The 17,208-nt window shown below is 38.0% G+C and overlaps 1 protein-coding gene across 2 annotated transcripts in view; it reads right to left on the bottom strand.

Moving 5' to 3' along the window:
• The window catches only part of MSH2 (mutS homolog 2), a 48,761-nt gene that overhangs the window by 13,598 nt on the left and 17,955 nt on the right, over window positions 1-17,208 (bottom strand). For both annotated transcript variants that reach the window (XM_063152457.1, XM_063152458.1), the window contains exons 7-10: window positions 9,040-9,239; window positions 3,943-4,052; window positions 1,791-1,914; window positions 629-779 (exon numbers count right to left, since the gene is read on the bottom strand). In XM_063152457.1, coding sequence (XP_063008527.1) covers window positions 629-779; window positions 1,791-1,914; window positions 3,943-4,052; window positions 9,040-9,239 — 585 coding nt within the window. The remainder of the gene's footprint in view (window positions 1-628; window positions 780-1,790; window positions 1,915-3,942; window positions 4,053-9,039; window positions 9,240-17,208) is intronic.

The raw sequence follows: 17,208 nt of genomic DNA, 5'->3' as shown, positions 1-17,208 counted from the left end.
TATCAAAACACTGAAGAACAGAGAAACATCTGACTGATGCAGCCCCTGCTCCTGCTAAAACACTCTGAAAGAGCAAAAATTCAACAAAAAAATAGAGACTTTTCAGCTGATCTCTGTCAGAACTGCTGTCCAGACAAGGACACACTGAAACAGCCCCAATGCAATTAGCCTGAAGATTTAAATTTTTTTAACAGCTCAATTAAAAGTGGCACAGAATTGAAGTTCAATACACAGGACTAACAGAAATTAGAGAGGATTTGGAACAAAGGGGAAAAACAAGTAATCAGCAACAAAATTCTGCATGTCACATTCGCTGATAAACATAAATTCCCTAGTGCAGTTTGTGTCTGTATAAACACTCACAGTAAAAGCAATTATGATGCTTGCTGCAGCTAAAACAGAGAAATTAGCCCAAGTCAAAGGACCAAAAATAGATAACAGTTGGCAACATAAATGGGGAATGCAGCTTTTAACATAAACTCTATGCCAGTCCTGCTCAATATATCAATCTGTGAGTCAATTAAAAAGGTGACAGTTTGTAGGGAATGCAGTTTATCAGCATAATTATAAAGGAACAATTCTATTACTTTCAGAACAGGCTTAAAAAACCACCAATATCATCTCATACCTGTTAGTAAATTTCACACCATTCTTCTGTGTATCAATGATTCCATATTTTGAATTGTTACGGAGAGCTTTTTCCTCCTTACAAGTTACCCTAAAGTGATGCCCAAACTGTGAATTTGTCTCCAGCTTGATACTTTTGCCAGCTTCCAAACCTTTCAGATGAAAACAAAGAAAAAGAAACCAGCTGTATTATCACAAATCCTGCATCCTGTGCTATTCCTGCTCACTAGCCCTCAGTTCCCATGATTAGCCTCTTACATGACCTAATTGAGTGGACCTGCTTTGGTTCTGTACAGCTGTGAGAAATACCCAGACCAAACACAAATATATATGGATTCATTCTCTGCTCTTACTTTAAAATGCTCTCAAACTGCATATTCAAATCAGGTTCTCAAAATGCAAGGACACTCTGCACTGTTGGTGTTAGCACAGCACCTTTACTATCATGATCCTTCTACTAACACATAGCTCTGTTACAAGATTTCTCATTCCATCCCTACACAATCTTGGCTTTCCTTCTTCTCATCCAGGTACCATCTTTACACTAAAAAAAAAAATCAAAACAAAAAAAAAAAAATTGCAAGCTCTTAGTATAGTGTTGTAAGTAAGTAAGTTTAGTGTTGTAATTTTTCCTTGCCATATTTGCATTAAAAGTTGGTGGCTTTTTCTTTTTCTTAAAGTTGATATTTCAATACCCTATTCATCAGCTGCACATGGAATTTTCTGCATAGGATAATCAATACTTTAAATGTCTCATTTGCTTATGAATTACATTTTGCTAGGAACATCAAAAGAAAGCTGAATGGACACTCAGGATAATGCACAGAAGGGGGGAAAAAGTGCAGGTCCTCAAAGAATGTAAAACAGAACTAGAGCTAGCCAAGAGTTTGAGGAGTTACAGTTCTACAAAATGGATTCTGTAACATATATGATAATTTCTGAAATAATTTGGAATGTTGTTTAAAAAAAAAATTAAGGCAAAATTATAAGCCAAAAATCCCTCTTTTCAACAGCTTGTACTGCAACAACTCAAGTCAGCCCAACTCAAAAATATAATAATGCAAAAATCTTTTAACCCTTTAACCTCTTTATACCAGTTTTCATCACCTGATTGCAAAACATTTCACAAAGGAGACATGAATGAAAGGCAGTTCAAACCCTACCTAGTTCTTTGGCTGCAGTCTTTAGTAAGGACTGCATTTTTTCTTCCAGTTCATTCATCTTCTCTCTTAATTCTGTTAAATTAGGATCAAAAGAAGCCTTGACGAGAAATTCATGATTCTCCACCTAGAGAAAAAGAACAAGAAAAGATTTATATGAACATAAGTAATAATAAAAAAAAATCTTTCTGATCATACACAGTGAAATGAATTTACTTCACAATTCACACAAAATTTTTTATAAATACATAATGTTGTCATGCAATGTTGTTTGTGATAGTTGGTGTCTGGTTCAACTGCAAAACAAACACATCTCAAATACTTGTTTTCTCACATAATGTACTCCATACACACAAAATATACCAATTTAACAGATTCCTTTCTGCTGAAATGGAGTTGTCTGCACATTTATTTGCAAACAAATGACAGAGCAATAGGCAGGGCAAAAAGGGAAGCCAGAGGGAATGAAATGGTCATGTACATGATCATTTCTGCTACCCTGGACTTAGGCAGCTAATCAAGACAGAGCATGGGGTGTTTCAAACAAGAAGCCTTTGTAAAGTGAAGTTTCTGAATCAGTAATTTCTGCCCCAAAAGGGACTCTAGAGGCTTAGGAAGGAATCTACATAGTGTCACTAAAAATCCCACAAATTTCAACCCAGCTCTTGAGTTGAAAAGCAGACATGGTTCCTTCCAAGCTTAAATTTTCAGAGGCAAGGATGAAGCATTTCATCTTTTTGTTGTATTTCATCTCTTTTCTCTCCCTTCCCTGTGCTTCCACTGCCAGGTGGCTGTGCACCAAAAGCACCACCAAACTTTGAAGTTGCCCTGACTTGAGGAGGAGGTTGGAGTAGATGGTTTCTCAAAGGGCCCTTATGATTCTGAGATAAATAGGAATGGAAGTGACAGTTTCTCAACTTTTATTACAGCTAGGTAAATGAATAACCATATCCCACGCTTTTTGAACTTAGATGTTTCTTTTTATATTAGAATGGATTATTGACATAATTTAGTTGCTATGACAACCTATCCTTCAATTGCACTCAGAATAGAACTGCCTATTTTATTTGAACTCCCTCAAAATCCAAGGGGAATTTCAAGTCAAAGTTCAGATTCTGGTGTTCATAGGGACAAGGTTTATTCTTCTGGTAAAACCAGTGTTGGCTTAGCTATAGACATTTTCCAGTACCTTGAAGGAGGGGAAAAATCAAATTTAACATGCCAGATTCTATGGGATTTGACTAAAAATAACTGACTTGTTATTCTGTTTAGAAGGACAACAAAACATTTTTAAAGTAGAACCTGAAAAGAAACTTGAAGAGCTGGACTATGAAGGGTGAAGGCTTAAACAGCTGTTACTTTTAAAGAAAACAGAGTCCCAGGGCACACAAACTGCATCAACAGATGGTCTGTAACTGGTATAAAGCTATAAATTTCTTCATTACCATACATCACAAATTACAGCAACATGTCAATCAAACCAATCAAACAAGTCCTTCCATAAACAGCAAAATGCAGTTGATGGATGCACAACACAATACAAAGGAAGAAAACACAGTGCTCCTGCCTTTGGAGAAAAGTATTCATGTTCTAAATTTTTAACCCACTGCAGTTCTCACAAGTTCAACAAATGGCCCTTCCTACCAGGTCTGGCACATGTTTAGGTAATTCTCTTACTTCTGCAGTCAGCTGAGACCTTCACTTAGGATAATCCTAACCCCTGGTTAATAAAAAAAAAAGAAAATCCTAAAAGACTCCTCAAGTAATAAACAAATCCTGGGCTACATTCTGGATTTGAGACATATCACTGTAACTTTAAAAATAGAGTAGAGAAATGACAAAATTACTTCTCCACTTTTAATACTGATGAGATCTTTAAAAAATAGTTTCAGGTCCACAACATCAATGCACCCAAAGCATTTTTTCACTGGCCGGATAATTTCACATAGTGGGTGAATATTCTGTTGAGTACCCTATATATTAATAACAGCCTTCATATATTTCTAAATGCAGCATATATTTCTATATACAGCTAAATTATCACTAGCTACTTAATACAGATGATCAATTAAATTTAGTTCATATAGAGCAGATTGCAAAGCTCAATAAGCAACTTTAATTGCTGAGTAAACTCTGCCCACACAACATTTCATACCTTTTCCATGTCCAATGTTGTTTCTATCATCTCCAGAAACTTTGAGAAGTCAGAGCAGATATCATTAAGAGGTGTTATAAATACAGCCAACAACAACATCTGGTGAGCTCCTGTTAGGAACAAACAAGAAAATTATCATTCATAAACCCCCATAGATTTACCAGAATTCACTCACTCAAGATAAACAACACAACTGCTTAGCTGGTTAATTTTACAAAGATGGGCTATGACTATTTCACTGAAACACATGTACCTTTTTCTAAAATTGGTGGGATATTTTTCTAAATATCCCATCTACGTTGTGATTAAGCCTGTACCTATTCTGTCACCTTTTTTTCATAACTGGGGGTATTAATTCCCTTCTACTATGAGTAAAACAACAAACAATAGTATAAAAGCAAACCCATTGTCTGAGTATTACCAATTTTTGCACATAAAATGTTGACATGCCTTCTGCAAAAAATGTTGGTCTTATCTTCCACACTCACAGCTTTCAATTCTTCTTAATAAATTATTACATAATACTGGGAATATTTGGTAATTACAATATGGACATAGCAACTGAAGTGTATGTTACCAGCTTTTGTTTTTCACAAAAAAAGACCACATATTAAAACCAGGTATTCGCAGTAACTTCCTTCCACTAGACAGGAAGGCATCAAAATTAACAGAGATACTCTATAGCATCAAGTCAAACTGCACAGAACACATATTGGCAGGAAGTCCATGGAACACCAAAACCACTGAACACCAACAGCAGTTCATAATTAAATTAACATGCACAGATATTGCCAAATTTGTGAAGGAAGTATTTTCTTCAGGTACACATAAGCTACACATAAGCACCTATATCCAGCAGCCAGCTGTGGAAAGGTTCTGTCAGTAAATGCATGTTTACATCTTTGCAGCCGCTTCAAATTATGATTTAATCACAGAAAGATTAGCATTATTGACTACATTATATACAAAAAATGCCTCAAAATGAATCCAATACTATGAGCTTAGACTCACTGAATTACAGAATCATGTTGCTGCCTCTAATGCTTACAGGCAAGGCTTTGTACATTAACAGAGAAATATAGAATTAAGCTCTGGATATTCCAGAGCCTCTCAATTTCTTGCCAGACTAAGAAAAAAGTCCTAGCCTCTCCCAAGAAAAAGTACCACAGAAATTTATAGAAGTTACACAGTGAGGACACCATTACCCAAGTGAATCTCTCCTCTCAGTTGAAGTAGAAAGAAAAAGTTTGGTTTGATTTCTTTTTCTACCATGCCTTTTGCTTCCCCAGTCCCTCAAACTTTTAAAGTGAAAACTCTAAACTGAATAATATCTATTAATAGAGAAAAAAAAAATTACATCTTGTTGGGAGATTACTGAACTTGCAAAAATGGAGTTTTCTGCTGATTAAAAATCTTCAAAACCAACAGATATGAAATATTGTTTTCAATTCCAAATTTCTTGCTTGCTCTCTTAATATCTTGGTTTTTTCTCCTCCTGTAAGAAGACACATCTAAACCAAGCTATAAAATAAAAGCAGCCAACAAAGAAGAAAGAAACTGAAGGGCAGAAAAAGTTTCATGTCCATTCTTCAGAGTGGGCTTAGCAGTTCCCAGCAGACAGAATACATGGCACACACAATGAAATGAGTTCCAATATTCTTGACTCAATGAAAAACAATTGTGCTTGAACTTAAAGTAGCTATTATAATTTGTTTTCTTGCGCAGGGAAGCTTTATGATGCCATTTCATTATTTAAACTAGAAGGATACACCTTGGACACCACAGGAAGATGTCACATTCAAAAGTTGGAATATATTAGAACTAGAATTTATTATTTACTAAATAAATAAAATACCGATGTATTTACATACATTAATTTATATGGGTCCAACTGATACACTGCAAAATTTATTTTCACTTTTAATCCAACTTCAAACTTGGTATCCAGCACTTGAAGGAAGTAAAACAGTGGAGTCAGCAAATAATGAGGGTTTACAAAAGTTATTTGTACATGCTTTTCTTAAAACACCTGGCATTACAAGAATATGAGCAAGAAATACCACTGAAAAATTCTAAATTAAACTCCAACATGTCTTGCACCTGTATTCATTAACTCATAGAAAAGATGCATAGTAAAAAAATAATGCTCTTTTGCACCTACTCAACATTATTAGGATGGAAAGTAACCACAGAGAAAGACTAATAGAGCTTTGCACCATCAAAAGCAGAGATGCATATTGATCCCAGAGCCTATCTGTGCCCAGGTGCAGGTTTTAATTTAAACCATAATTTACTTACTGAAGCACAGACAAGTGTTTATTACACATGTTAAAGACTTGACTATTAATATGGTTTAAAAATGTTGTCTGGCAATTAAAACACTAATCTTCAGACTTGAAACACACAGTTAGTTTGGCAGGAAAATGACACTGCACTATCCAGGCAAAACAGACCTATCCCAACAATTAACCGCACCAGACATTTTGATAGTGCAATGGAAAGTGGGATAAAAGGAAAAGAACAATGGAAATTGGGATAAAATACAGTATAGGTTTTCTACAGGCAGATAATACCCATATGGTGCAACATCTGACTGAAATACTGAATGCCTGAGACAAAGGGGACTCTGCAGAACTAATTTGGGCTCTTCTAAAGCATTCAGCATGGTGTCACAGGAGGTGCCAAGGTGCAAGATCTGTGATTTATGCCATGACCAGAGTGCAGATAAAGAGCACATCACCCACTTGCAAAAGATGAACAAGCTGAAAGGACATCAGCTCCTCCAGGGCTCACAGAAGCATTTATCTTTTTAAGAGGTGTGAATTCATACTAATGCAGAAAAGAAGGCTGCTTATAAATGTCACTAAAATAAACAATATGGAAGCTGTCAGTAGCTTATATTGGAATTAGATAAATCAGAAATAGATCAACACCTTGAAAACTGGGCTAATAGAAATGAAGTAAAATGTAGCACTGAGTAAGATGACACATTGATAGATAAATGTGTTTCCACTATGAGTAAGGAATAATCAGTTGGATCTGACAAAGGATGGGAAACAGCCAAGTCTGATCACAAGAGGCTGGGAAAGAACAGGACTGAAAGAAGCAGTAAGGACATTCAGTCACTGTGTACAGTATGGTAAAAACACACCTGACAGCCAGCACACTATTCCTGTATCCTGCACATTTACACACTTAAGAGTGTTAGTTTGAGATGGGAAGGAAGATGCCTCAGCAGCTTCTTGAGGACAGAAATCTTGTAAAGGACCCAAATTTCATGCCCCAGCAATCTGAGTAATGAACAACTGCTCCCTTTTGCCAGCTAGAGCAAAATGATTTGATGACTCAGAGTTCTTTCCCATCCTATGCAGACTTCTTATGGCCAAACCAGAAAAAAGCCATCTTCACTCATCACCCCTCTCCTCAGCTTTCACCACCCATAAAAACAAGGATTTCAACAAAACAATGCCTCATTTTGAGGGAAAGGCAGTCACAGCAGATGGCTTTGTGGTTGTTCTGTATCCCCATAGCTGCTCTATATCCCCACAGCCATTCATAGGCAAGGGAATTCTGAAACTGGCACATACTCAGAATCGTCAAAAATCTTTCTGACTTTCCATCCCTTGATGAGTTACAACATTCTGTACAGTCAGAAACAGAGAAATTACCAGATCCAGTCTGAATCATTCATGTACATTGAAAATTACCAGACCATTCATGTACTTTGAACAGGTGGCACAAGTACAAAGAAAAATAAAAATAACACACCACCTATTTTAAACTATCTTTAATATACTGCTGGTGATTGCCCTAAGACCAACTGATTCATGTGTAGAACAGGAAGAACCTTTTGCAGTCTATTAACTTTTCCATATGGTGAGCAGTTTGCCTTACACAGCTTGCTCCTCAAAACTCTAAAAATGGAATTGTTTTCCTACCCCAGTGTTATGACACAGGAACTCTGTTGATCCAAATGGCAACTAATATAAAAAGAAGTAAAGACAGGAAGCCAGCATTCTGAACTAACACCTCAGTATAGCATGGGAATCCAAGGGCTCCATGTCAAGGCTAAAACAAGCAGAGTTTGTTTGGAAAAGCCAAATGGACACAACTGAGGTAGCTGAAGAGTGACACAGCTCTTTAAAAGCAAAAACAAGCAAAAACAGTTACACCTGCCAGTTCCTTCAGAGTTTCAGATCTAAATTGCTCTTGGAAATAACACAGCCAATAACCAAAAACTGATTTATTTTAAGATTAATATTGGAGAAGTTTCATTACTTGAATTTGTAAAACTGTAGTACAGAAAAGTATGAGACACTGGGTAGCTTTATTTTCTACTCAAATAGAGGAAAGAAATTTTTGTAACCATACCATTTCAAACAATATTTGTTTTTCAGGCTTTGGTGCTTGCTTTACACAAAGGGAATTTCTAACAAATTAATGGGCTTCAATAGAAATGAGCTTTCTGGTAGGTTAGAACTGCTATTCCTAAACTGAATGCTGATCTTATTCTGTATTTTCTTGGTAATACACAGAAAAAGAAAAAAAATAGCAGCTTTTGTACTTTCTAGGCTTGCTTGTCACAGCATTGTACTTCTTACTAATGAGGACTGGAGGAAATCCTGCCATGTTACTTGTATCAAACACAGGAACATTATGATTAAAAAAAAGCCGTTTGAGTTATACCACTAATCCTTAAACTGGGGGGATTTTGTGTGTCATTACAACCCAAAGTGGATGACAACACTATTGTATGAATGGCACCTTGTTTGTAAGATCACAGCAGACACACAGTTGGTCAGGAATTCCTAGAGACAAATCCATGTCAAAGATTCCCACACCACCACCCAACAGCTCAAGCATCCCAGCTACACACTAATTGGAACACATTTCCCTGCAAAGATTTGGCTATGAATATTCTTATGTATCTGATTGGCATTTTGGAATTTCAGCTCATTTAAAATTCAAATGTGTTTAAAGCTTTATTCCTGCAACAAAAGCACACAGGGGAAAAAGTCATCTTTGGAAATCTACGCTCTATTTCTTTGCATCATCAGTACACCACAAAACATTGGGAATAGATGGGGGTAGCAATACCTTCATGTTTCTCTAGTGCTTGTACAACATTGGGCAGCTGATTGATAGCCTGGAACATCCTGTAACAGTCTTGTAAGTTTGCTGCTTGTCTCTGAAATTTCTTTGCCAGCCGGTTGAGGTCTGGAAAGCGACGTAACAGATCTTCCTGGAGGCACTGACGTAGCTCCGGATCCATCACAAAAGCTTCAACCAAATTCAACCTACACAAGAAATTCATAACCATGATTAGCATGCCATGATCTGTAATTCTTTTATGTCACCAGTTATCTGACAGTTTCTATCTGTACTTTCTCAGTTAAAAAAAAAAAAATCCAACGAAAACAGGACAGACAACACATGAGCTGAGAAAGCAAGGAGATTTTACCCATGTCAAGCTTCTGTAATTTTGAACAGTCAGAGTTTCTAATGAACAGCAATTGTTGGTATTTGCAATTGTTCCAGATGCAAATACCAACATCCATCCTGTAGGTAAAGCTGACTCAGAACTGACTTGGAGATTAATCCTTTCCCTTCACAAGCAGAAAAGTCTTCCAGCAGTCTGTGGAAGAAGAGGAATTAAGCAGGAAAAATAACCCCTCTGCTGGGCAAAGTTTATCTCCCTGTAGTCAAGGCCAACATGGACATTGAAGCTGTGCAAGCCTGGAACACAGGATGGGATGTGACCGTGTTCGCAGGGGTCTGAGGATGAGGAAAGAGATGAGGATCTGACTCCATGTTTCAGAAGGCTTGATTTATTATTTTATGATATAAATTATATTAAAACTATACTAAAAGAATAGAAGAGAGGCTTTCATCAGAAGGCTAGCAAGGAATAGAAAAAAAGAAGGAATGATAACAAAGGCTTGTGTCCTGGACAGAGAGTCCGAGCCAGCTGACTGTGATTGGCCATTAATTAGAAACATCCACATGAGACCAATCACAGATGCACCTGTTGCATTCCACAGCAGCAGATAACCATTGTTTACATTTTGCTCCTGAGGCCTCTCAGCTTCTCAGGAGGAAAAATCCTAAGGAAAGGATTTTTCACAAAAGATGTCTGTGACAATGGGAAGGCACCTCTGGGTCCTTACCACTCCAAGCCCTGCTCAAAGCAGGGTCCCAGCTACAGCCAGCTGCACATCCTGGATATCCCCAGGGATGGTCCCAGTGTCAAGCTCTGGAACAGAGAGAGCCCTTGAGAGTGACTGCATGCCCTGAGCCTGGCAGCTGGGTGAGTTCTCAGTGCACCACACTGTACTGACCTAGCCCTGCTTTCTGAGATGTAACAGGGGACAGCGACAGCCCCAGCCACAAGCAGCAACATTTCCTGCTCTTCCCTTATCCAACCACCTAGTTTATCTATTGTAGAAGCTTACTGGGTTAGCCAGCCACGATTTTCCCTCTGTAAATCCATGCCAACTACTTCCAAACCACTGTTTGCCTCATGGCAGGCACTGGGGGACTGCATTCTCACCAATGAGGGGGTACTGCCTGCCAGCCTTGTCACCTCTGACTCCCAGCTTGCCTGCCCTTGCTGTTACTCCCTGACATTTTTGTTTGGTATTTTGTTGGGAGTTTTTTTCTGTTTGGATTTTTTTTTTAAGGTATGGGGGTTTTAACATAGTGAAATAAATATTCTTTAAGTGCTCAAAGCAAGCAAAAATCTCAACAAGAAGTGACAGAGCATTAAATTGTATTTCTCCACTAGAATGAGAACAAATTTTCATGCATTTTTGGGGGTTTTTGCATCAGTTAATATTGTCATCTCTACACATTTTGCATTTGCTGTTAAAAAAAGAACTCGGATATTGTTAATTTTGGAACGCTGGGAAGGTCAGTGTTCTTTGATCACACTTTCAGAACACCAAGGAAGAGCTCTGCCTCCTTCAGAGACCTCCCCACATTACATACTGTGCTGATTTCTGGTTAATAATATCTATCAATATCTTTGCTTCAGCAGAGAAGTTAATTTTATCTAAAGACTTGCAAGCAAGGAAAGGACAGCATCCACCACATTATTCCTGCTGCTTTGCTTACTGACAGAAAAATGCATTTGTTTCAATTACCGTAACATCTGCACTTGCAAACTGCATTGGAAATTACAATTTTTTGTCATTCTGACAGCAGTAATCTCTACATTACACACTGCAGTGCTGTGCAGAGTGCCAGACACTGGCAACACCACACAGGGGTTAACACAGTCCACTGCTCCAGGTAATTAGCAAAGACAGGAGACAAAGGCTTTGGCTAAAGCAAGACGAGGCAGAGAGCCCTGGACAGGTAGTGGTACATTTCTGTATAAAAAAATTTCCTTCTGTTTCAAAAAGTATTCTACTCCCACACTCCAGTGAATCTTCTGTATTATACTCAAAAAAAAAAAATTAATGAAAAAGATGAAAGAAGGATTCTACCTTTATGTTTATCCATTCGACTACATCCTTAATACATAAATTGAGAGACTGACATTACTGACACATAAGGGTGCTTTACCTCCAAAAGAAACATTAAAGTTTCAGCATGTACACAGAGCTTGTCAGAAACAGACAGGAAAACACTGAAGATACCTACTGCAAGAACACAGAAGAGGAATTGTATGAGAAACATCATAAAAGCCAAGCAATTTTCCATTCTGATCCCTGCTGGTGTTTCCGAACATGATTTTTAGCTTTCAGACTTCTGACAATGGTTTGGTGAAATAACAAGAGCTACACAATCTCCCCACAGCAGATACACTGCCATGCTTATCACAAATCCCTTCCATTTACCCAGCACACCTCACTTAGTGCTCACATCACAAACTCTTCTCTCAGAAGTGCCAGCAGCCACCAGCGACCAAACACAGCTTTTAAACACCAGATATTGTTTAGATATTGAGGGGGAAAAGCAGTAAGAACTGAACCAAACTAAAGACACCTGACACAACAGCCTAAAAATGAGCCCACTAACCAGATGTGCTCCTTCCCCCCAAGGGATTAGAGAAGGAACCAACTTGCCAACATGAACCCCCCCACAGGAACCAAGCAGTTTGGCCATTTTTAGTCCTCTAATCTGGAAATTTGGCAAAAACAAAGCAGGATTTATTATAAACTTCTCCATTTAGCACAGCCATGTATTCCTGCTGTTACCTTCCCTGGTCTTCAGCAGTTACAGTCATGGCAAACACACAAGAGCTTGTACTGCCCTGATGTTATGTCCTCTCACTTCCCAGCTACTATGCAATATCTGTAAACTTATTTATTATTTCTCCATTATCAAAATATCACCACACCATCAACCCATAAAGAGGAACTAGTTGCAAATCTCTTCAAGTTTTATTATGAGGAAAATGGCATGAATTTCTGGTTTAAAACCACCTTACTTCACTTTAAAAAAATCCCAATATGTCTTCATTTTAAAAAAGCACCAGGAAGACACACTTGGAATTTTATCCATTATCAAAGTGAATTTTAATCCAGAGAAATATCGTTCCTGCCTGCAGCAGGAAACAAGAGTTTTCTGGGTTTATCCAACCTGCCTAAATTACTGACTACCCCATGGTTTCAACTTTGAAATTTCAAGTATAAAAACTACTTTTTCTTATTTTGATGACCAATTTCACATATGCAAGAATGTGCAAAATTAAAGTTCACCATCAACATGAGATGCTATCTTGCATCTATCATGGCTCATGTTTAAAGTCAGAGAACTTCAATTTCTTCCAAGAGGTCCTTAAAAAATCAGTAATGCTAGCATACAGATACATGCACAGAATCACTTCTGAAGACTTACTAAATTCTGCAGAGCTGCTGTAAGTCATTCTAGAACATCTCAAGCACAGCTTCTGTAGTCTTGAGCTCATCTTTACCAGGATCTAGGGGGTTTTCCCCATTCATGCCTTTTGCACAAACAAACCCTTCACTTTCATCCCACGACTCCCTCACCTTTTCAACAGCCTCTTGGATAAGACCTGTCAAAGGCATTTTGAAAGCTCTAATTTATTTCTTTCCCCTCCTCTTTTGTCCACAATGACAAGTTCAGAGTTCTCAGATCAGCATGAACAATTTTCCTCTGCCAAAACCATGATAATTAGACTAACATTTCATGACCTTCCTGGTACTGTTCTATCTCCCCCCCCTACATTTGCCAACCACAAAGATACATCTGACAGGTTTGTGCTCATGCCACATTTTGCATAACAATTTTCTGTTGGTAGGAATGCATACAAGGCTGCTGAATGGAAAGGTAATGCAACTATAAGTCATGAATAATGATCACAAGTAATAACGAAATCAAATGACAGATTGTTTTTAATATAAAGTTCAACTAAGGGGAGAAAAAAAAAAAAGGAAATACAAAAAGAAACAAATTTTTAAAATCCAAGAAAGTGTAACCAAAGAACAGCTGACAACACTAGATAATTCATTTCTACCACACAGCCAAAAGGAAAGGACAATAGGGCAAATCTTTCCACCCTAAATCTAAGGCAGCACAGTCAAGATAACAGAAACAATTATAAGTAGTGAAACCACACTAGAACATCAAGGAAATCTGTTTCAAGACAGTTATTTAAATCTGCAAAACTAGAGAACAAGACTGCAGCAAATGTACCAGAAAATCAGCACAAGTGCTTTTCTTTAATTTGGAAACAGTAACCACCTTTTATTCCTGCTAAGCACAACCACGGCTGTTTACCAGCTTTGAATTCTGTGCCCTCACAAGTGTCATTAGGGTTAGTGGGCCCTGGGAGACAGAGAGAGGAAAAAACCTCACTCATGTCCACGTTTCTGCCAGATATTCCAACTCAAAACATTCCACCTTTCCCCCAGTTTTACTCTTAATAAGCATCTCTTGAACCAGCTTCTGACAGAAGGCCAATGTACAACAAACACACACAGGAAAAGACAACAAAAATCTGGGGTTTTTTCAATCTAATATATGTCACACACTTGCCTGAGCCTCGACAGGCTGCTTCCATTCCACTGATGTCTGCATCACATCTGACATCAGTAAAGAGATTTCTGCCTCCCTGGATACACCTGTGCAGCACTTTCCACCACCATTTTAAGGTGCCTCAACACAGATGATGTCAGGAGGGTTTAATTCTATTTCTAGATTTCTACACAGAATATCAAAGTTTCAGTTAGTAGAAAAAATAGTTTAAGAAAATAGGAAAATAGGAAAAAAAAAGGCATTAACCATGCCAGATTTGTATACAGATTTTTATGAAGAAAGAAAAGAATTCTCTGTGTAGAAATAATAACTAAACAGACTAAAATTAAAGATCACAGATAGAAGGAACAGAGTATTTATAATGCCTGAGCAGGATTGGCCAGCAGCAAAAAAACCCCAAAAAACAACAAGAACAACAACAAGAAAAACAACAAGAAGAACAAGAAGAAAAAGAACAAGAAGAAGAAAAAGGAGAAAAAGAAGAAAAAGAAGAAGAAACTCCAAAAGAAAAACAAAAAACCAAACCAAAACAAAAAAACAAAAACAAACAAAACCCCAACAAACCAGTGTGCAATAAGATTAGTTATAAAGCGCCTAGAATTTTATTCTCTCCTCCACCAACATCCTGCAAAACGCTGGACAGCTCTGCACCTCTCTGTCCATGCAGGAAAGAAAACATTTCCCTCAAGCACTTCTGCTTAAAAAAAGTACTCTGAGGTTTTTTTCTATCATTTCATGAAACTGGGATCCATATGTAACCACTAATACATATTTAATAATGAGTAATAAATATTTAGTTATTACTTCAGGGTAGTGACTCTAAATCCCAACTACTCATAGATGTTTTCAGAAAAAAAAAACTGCACTAAGAATTCCACATAACAAATGGGGTTAAAGTGTTAATACTGAAATAAACTAGGAATGCCCTCTCTTACAGGAGAAGCTGACTTTCTTTTAAGAAGACTTTCAAGTTTGTAACTCCCCTGACTATCTAACAGCTGAGTCCTCTGAAGAGCATAAATTCTCTGCCTGCAAATGAATTTTTTTGAATGTAGATTAAGACCAACCTTCCTGTCCAACTGTTCTAATTGACTATGCAGAATTTTAATCAAGAAATACCACTTACAAAAGCAGCATATTAAGGACTGCTTCAAAATATACTGAGACTTTCATCTCACCACGAGTTTCAGAATATGCACAGCTGTATCAGTTTAATTTTATATTTTAATTTCATATTCTCCTCATGCAAAGGAAAGTGGAAAAACACCTCACATACCATTATTTTGTTTCCCTCAGGTTTCTCTCAAACTCAGATCTCTTCTTAAACCAATGCAGCCGAAGCAAATCCTCCTTGGACATGCTTAACCTAGACATGTGAAATGCTACCCACCACCTTACCTGCTCTATTGGGTTTTCTTTTTCACACAAGGCACACAGTATTTTAACACCCTGCAGGAAGCCCAGTCTACAGAAAGTTGCTGTAGTAGATAAATACTTCAAATTCTTTTTTTCAAACCAGGATTTTTTTTTCCAACCAGAAATAAGCAAGGCACTGTCCCCTAAGCTCCCTTTATAAACTTTTCCTGGTGACCAAGTCATTCCCTAAACAATCATTTCTCTCCCAAAAATCAGCCATAATCCAATTTGCTGCCTCAGGTAAGCAGTGGAGGCCTTAAATTTACAAATCTCTTTCCATGCCAAAGAACTTCAGTATGCTTTACAGCCCTTGAAGCATTAAAGCAGACACCTAAGATTCGCACATGAGAGCCTAAATGAGAAATCCGAACCCTGATAACTAAAAATTACTTTAGTAATTCAGCACACAGTAGCATAAAAATCACACTGACCATCCCAGGTCATTTTGCCTCAGACAATCAGAGCTGTTGCATGCATTTATAAAAATAACATCCAAAATTTCTCAGACAAGCACAAAGAAATAACAATGCAAAATAGCTAAGCAACCCACGCATGCTTTTGGAAGTGCTTGGTTATGCATAAAAGACTTTTTTATATGAAACTAGAGCAGTCTTTGCAAACAATTAGAAATAAATGTAACACAAACCCTGAGGAATAAAGAACCAGCAGCTTTAGAAAGACTAATAGCATCAAAAGCATTTTATTTTAGTTATACATCATAGGCTTAGGATCACTGATCTCAGTCCCCACTCAGCTCATACTGGAGCCTTTGCACAGCCGAAGTTGCTCTGGTTTCTGGCAGCTCCAGCTGATGGCAACATTCACCCAAGCCACAGGAATAGCCTTGGAAGGGGCTCACAACAGGCTCCAGTTCCTTTGAAGACACTAGATCTGAACCCAGCTTTTTGATTCCCTAGGAACTCAGAATGTTGCACACACCTCTCCAGCACTTCTTACATATGAGACAGAATATCCCAAGCAAGGGGTCAGAATCTTACTGCTGTTTTAATGAATTTGTAGCAATTTGGCCATCCAATATCATTCAGGATCCAAAATCTTGTGTCTGAGTATCACAAGCTGTTCAGCAGAGCAAGCTCTCCTCCAGCCCTCCCAAATTTGCATGGACACACAAGGGTCTATAAATTCAGAAACAACCCAGGCAATGCCAAGATACCCAGGTGGGAGGCTTGTGCTCAGGTATTGAAGACTTCTTCCTGCTGTCTGCCAAAAAAAGAGCAGCCCGCACCTTCACAGGGACTCCCCTCCATGTTAAATGGCTCAAAACCTTTCCCACCCACCCCTGCCCAAACCTTGTCACTGTTTGCTCCTGCCACATGAGCATAAAGTTGGTTTTGTTTCTGAATGTTACTGTATTATTAAATTACTTCACAGCTTCCCTCCCTGAAAACCACTGTCACGACCTAAGCACCCCCAAAAAGCTACACTAAAAGATAACTGCTTACAAAAGACAACTTTGAAGATGACAGTGAAGAAGTAGAACAGTGTATATTCCTCCTCAATCCAGAATTTGAAGTGCATTACAGTTTAATGTGAGGGATGTGAAATTGCAGGCTTTTAACAAATAGGAAGATATTGTATAATACAGTAGATGAACAGACACAGCAAACCAGGAACAAAGAGCCCCAAGGGGATGCATTTTTTCAGAGCTGACCTGTGATGCCTGTGTTCTTAGAGAGACAATGCTGTCACCCCAGGAAGGTGACAGGATTCCTTGGACTCTGATCACCTCTGTAGCTCCTTAAAAGCTTTTGCAACCATTCACAGTTCTGGACCCAAACAGAGTACCAAAACTTGCCCTCTGCTGAAACAAAGAAGGCAGAGAGA

The sequence above is a fragment of the Melospiza melodia genome, chromosome 3, assembly GCF_035770615.1.
Source record: "Melospiza melodia melodia isolate bMelMel2 chromosome 3, bMelMel2.pri, whole genome shotgun sequence".
NCBI lineage: Eukaryota > Metazoa > Chordata > Aves > Passeriformes > Passerellidae > Melospiza > Melospiza melodia.
The sequence above is the reverse complement of the archived record's forward strand: the minus strand, read 5'-3'. Positions and strand labels throughout refer to the sequence as shown.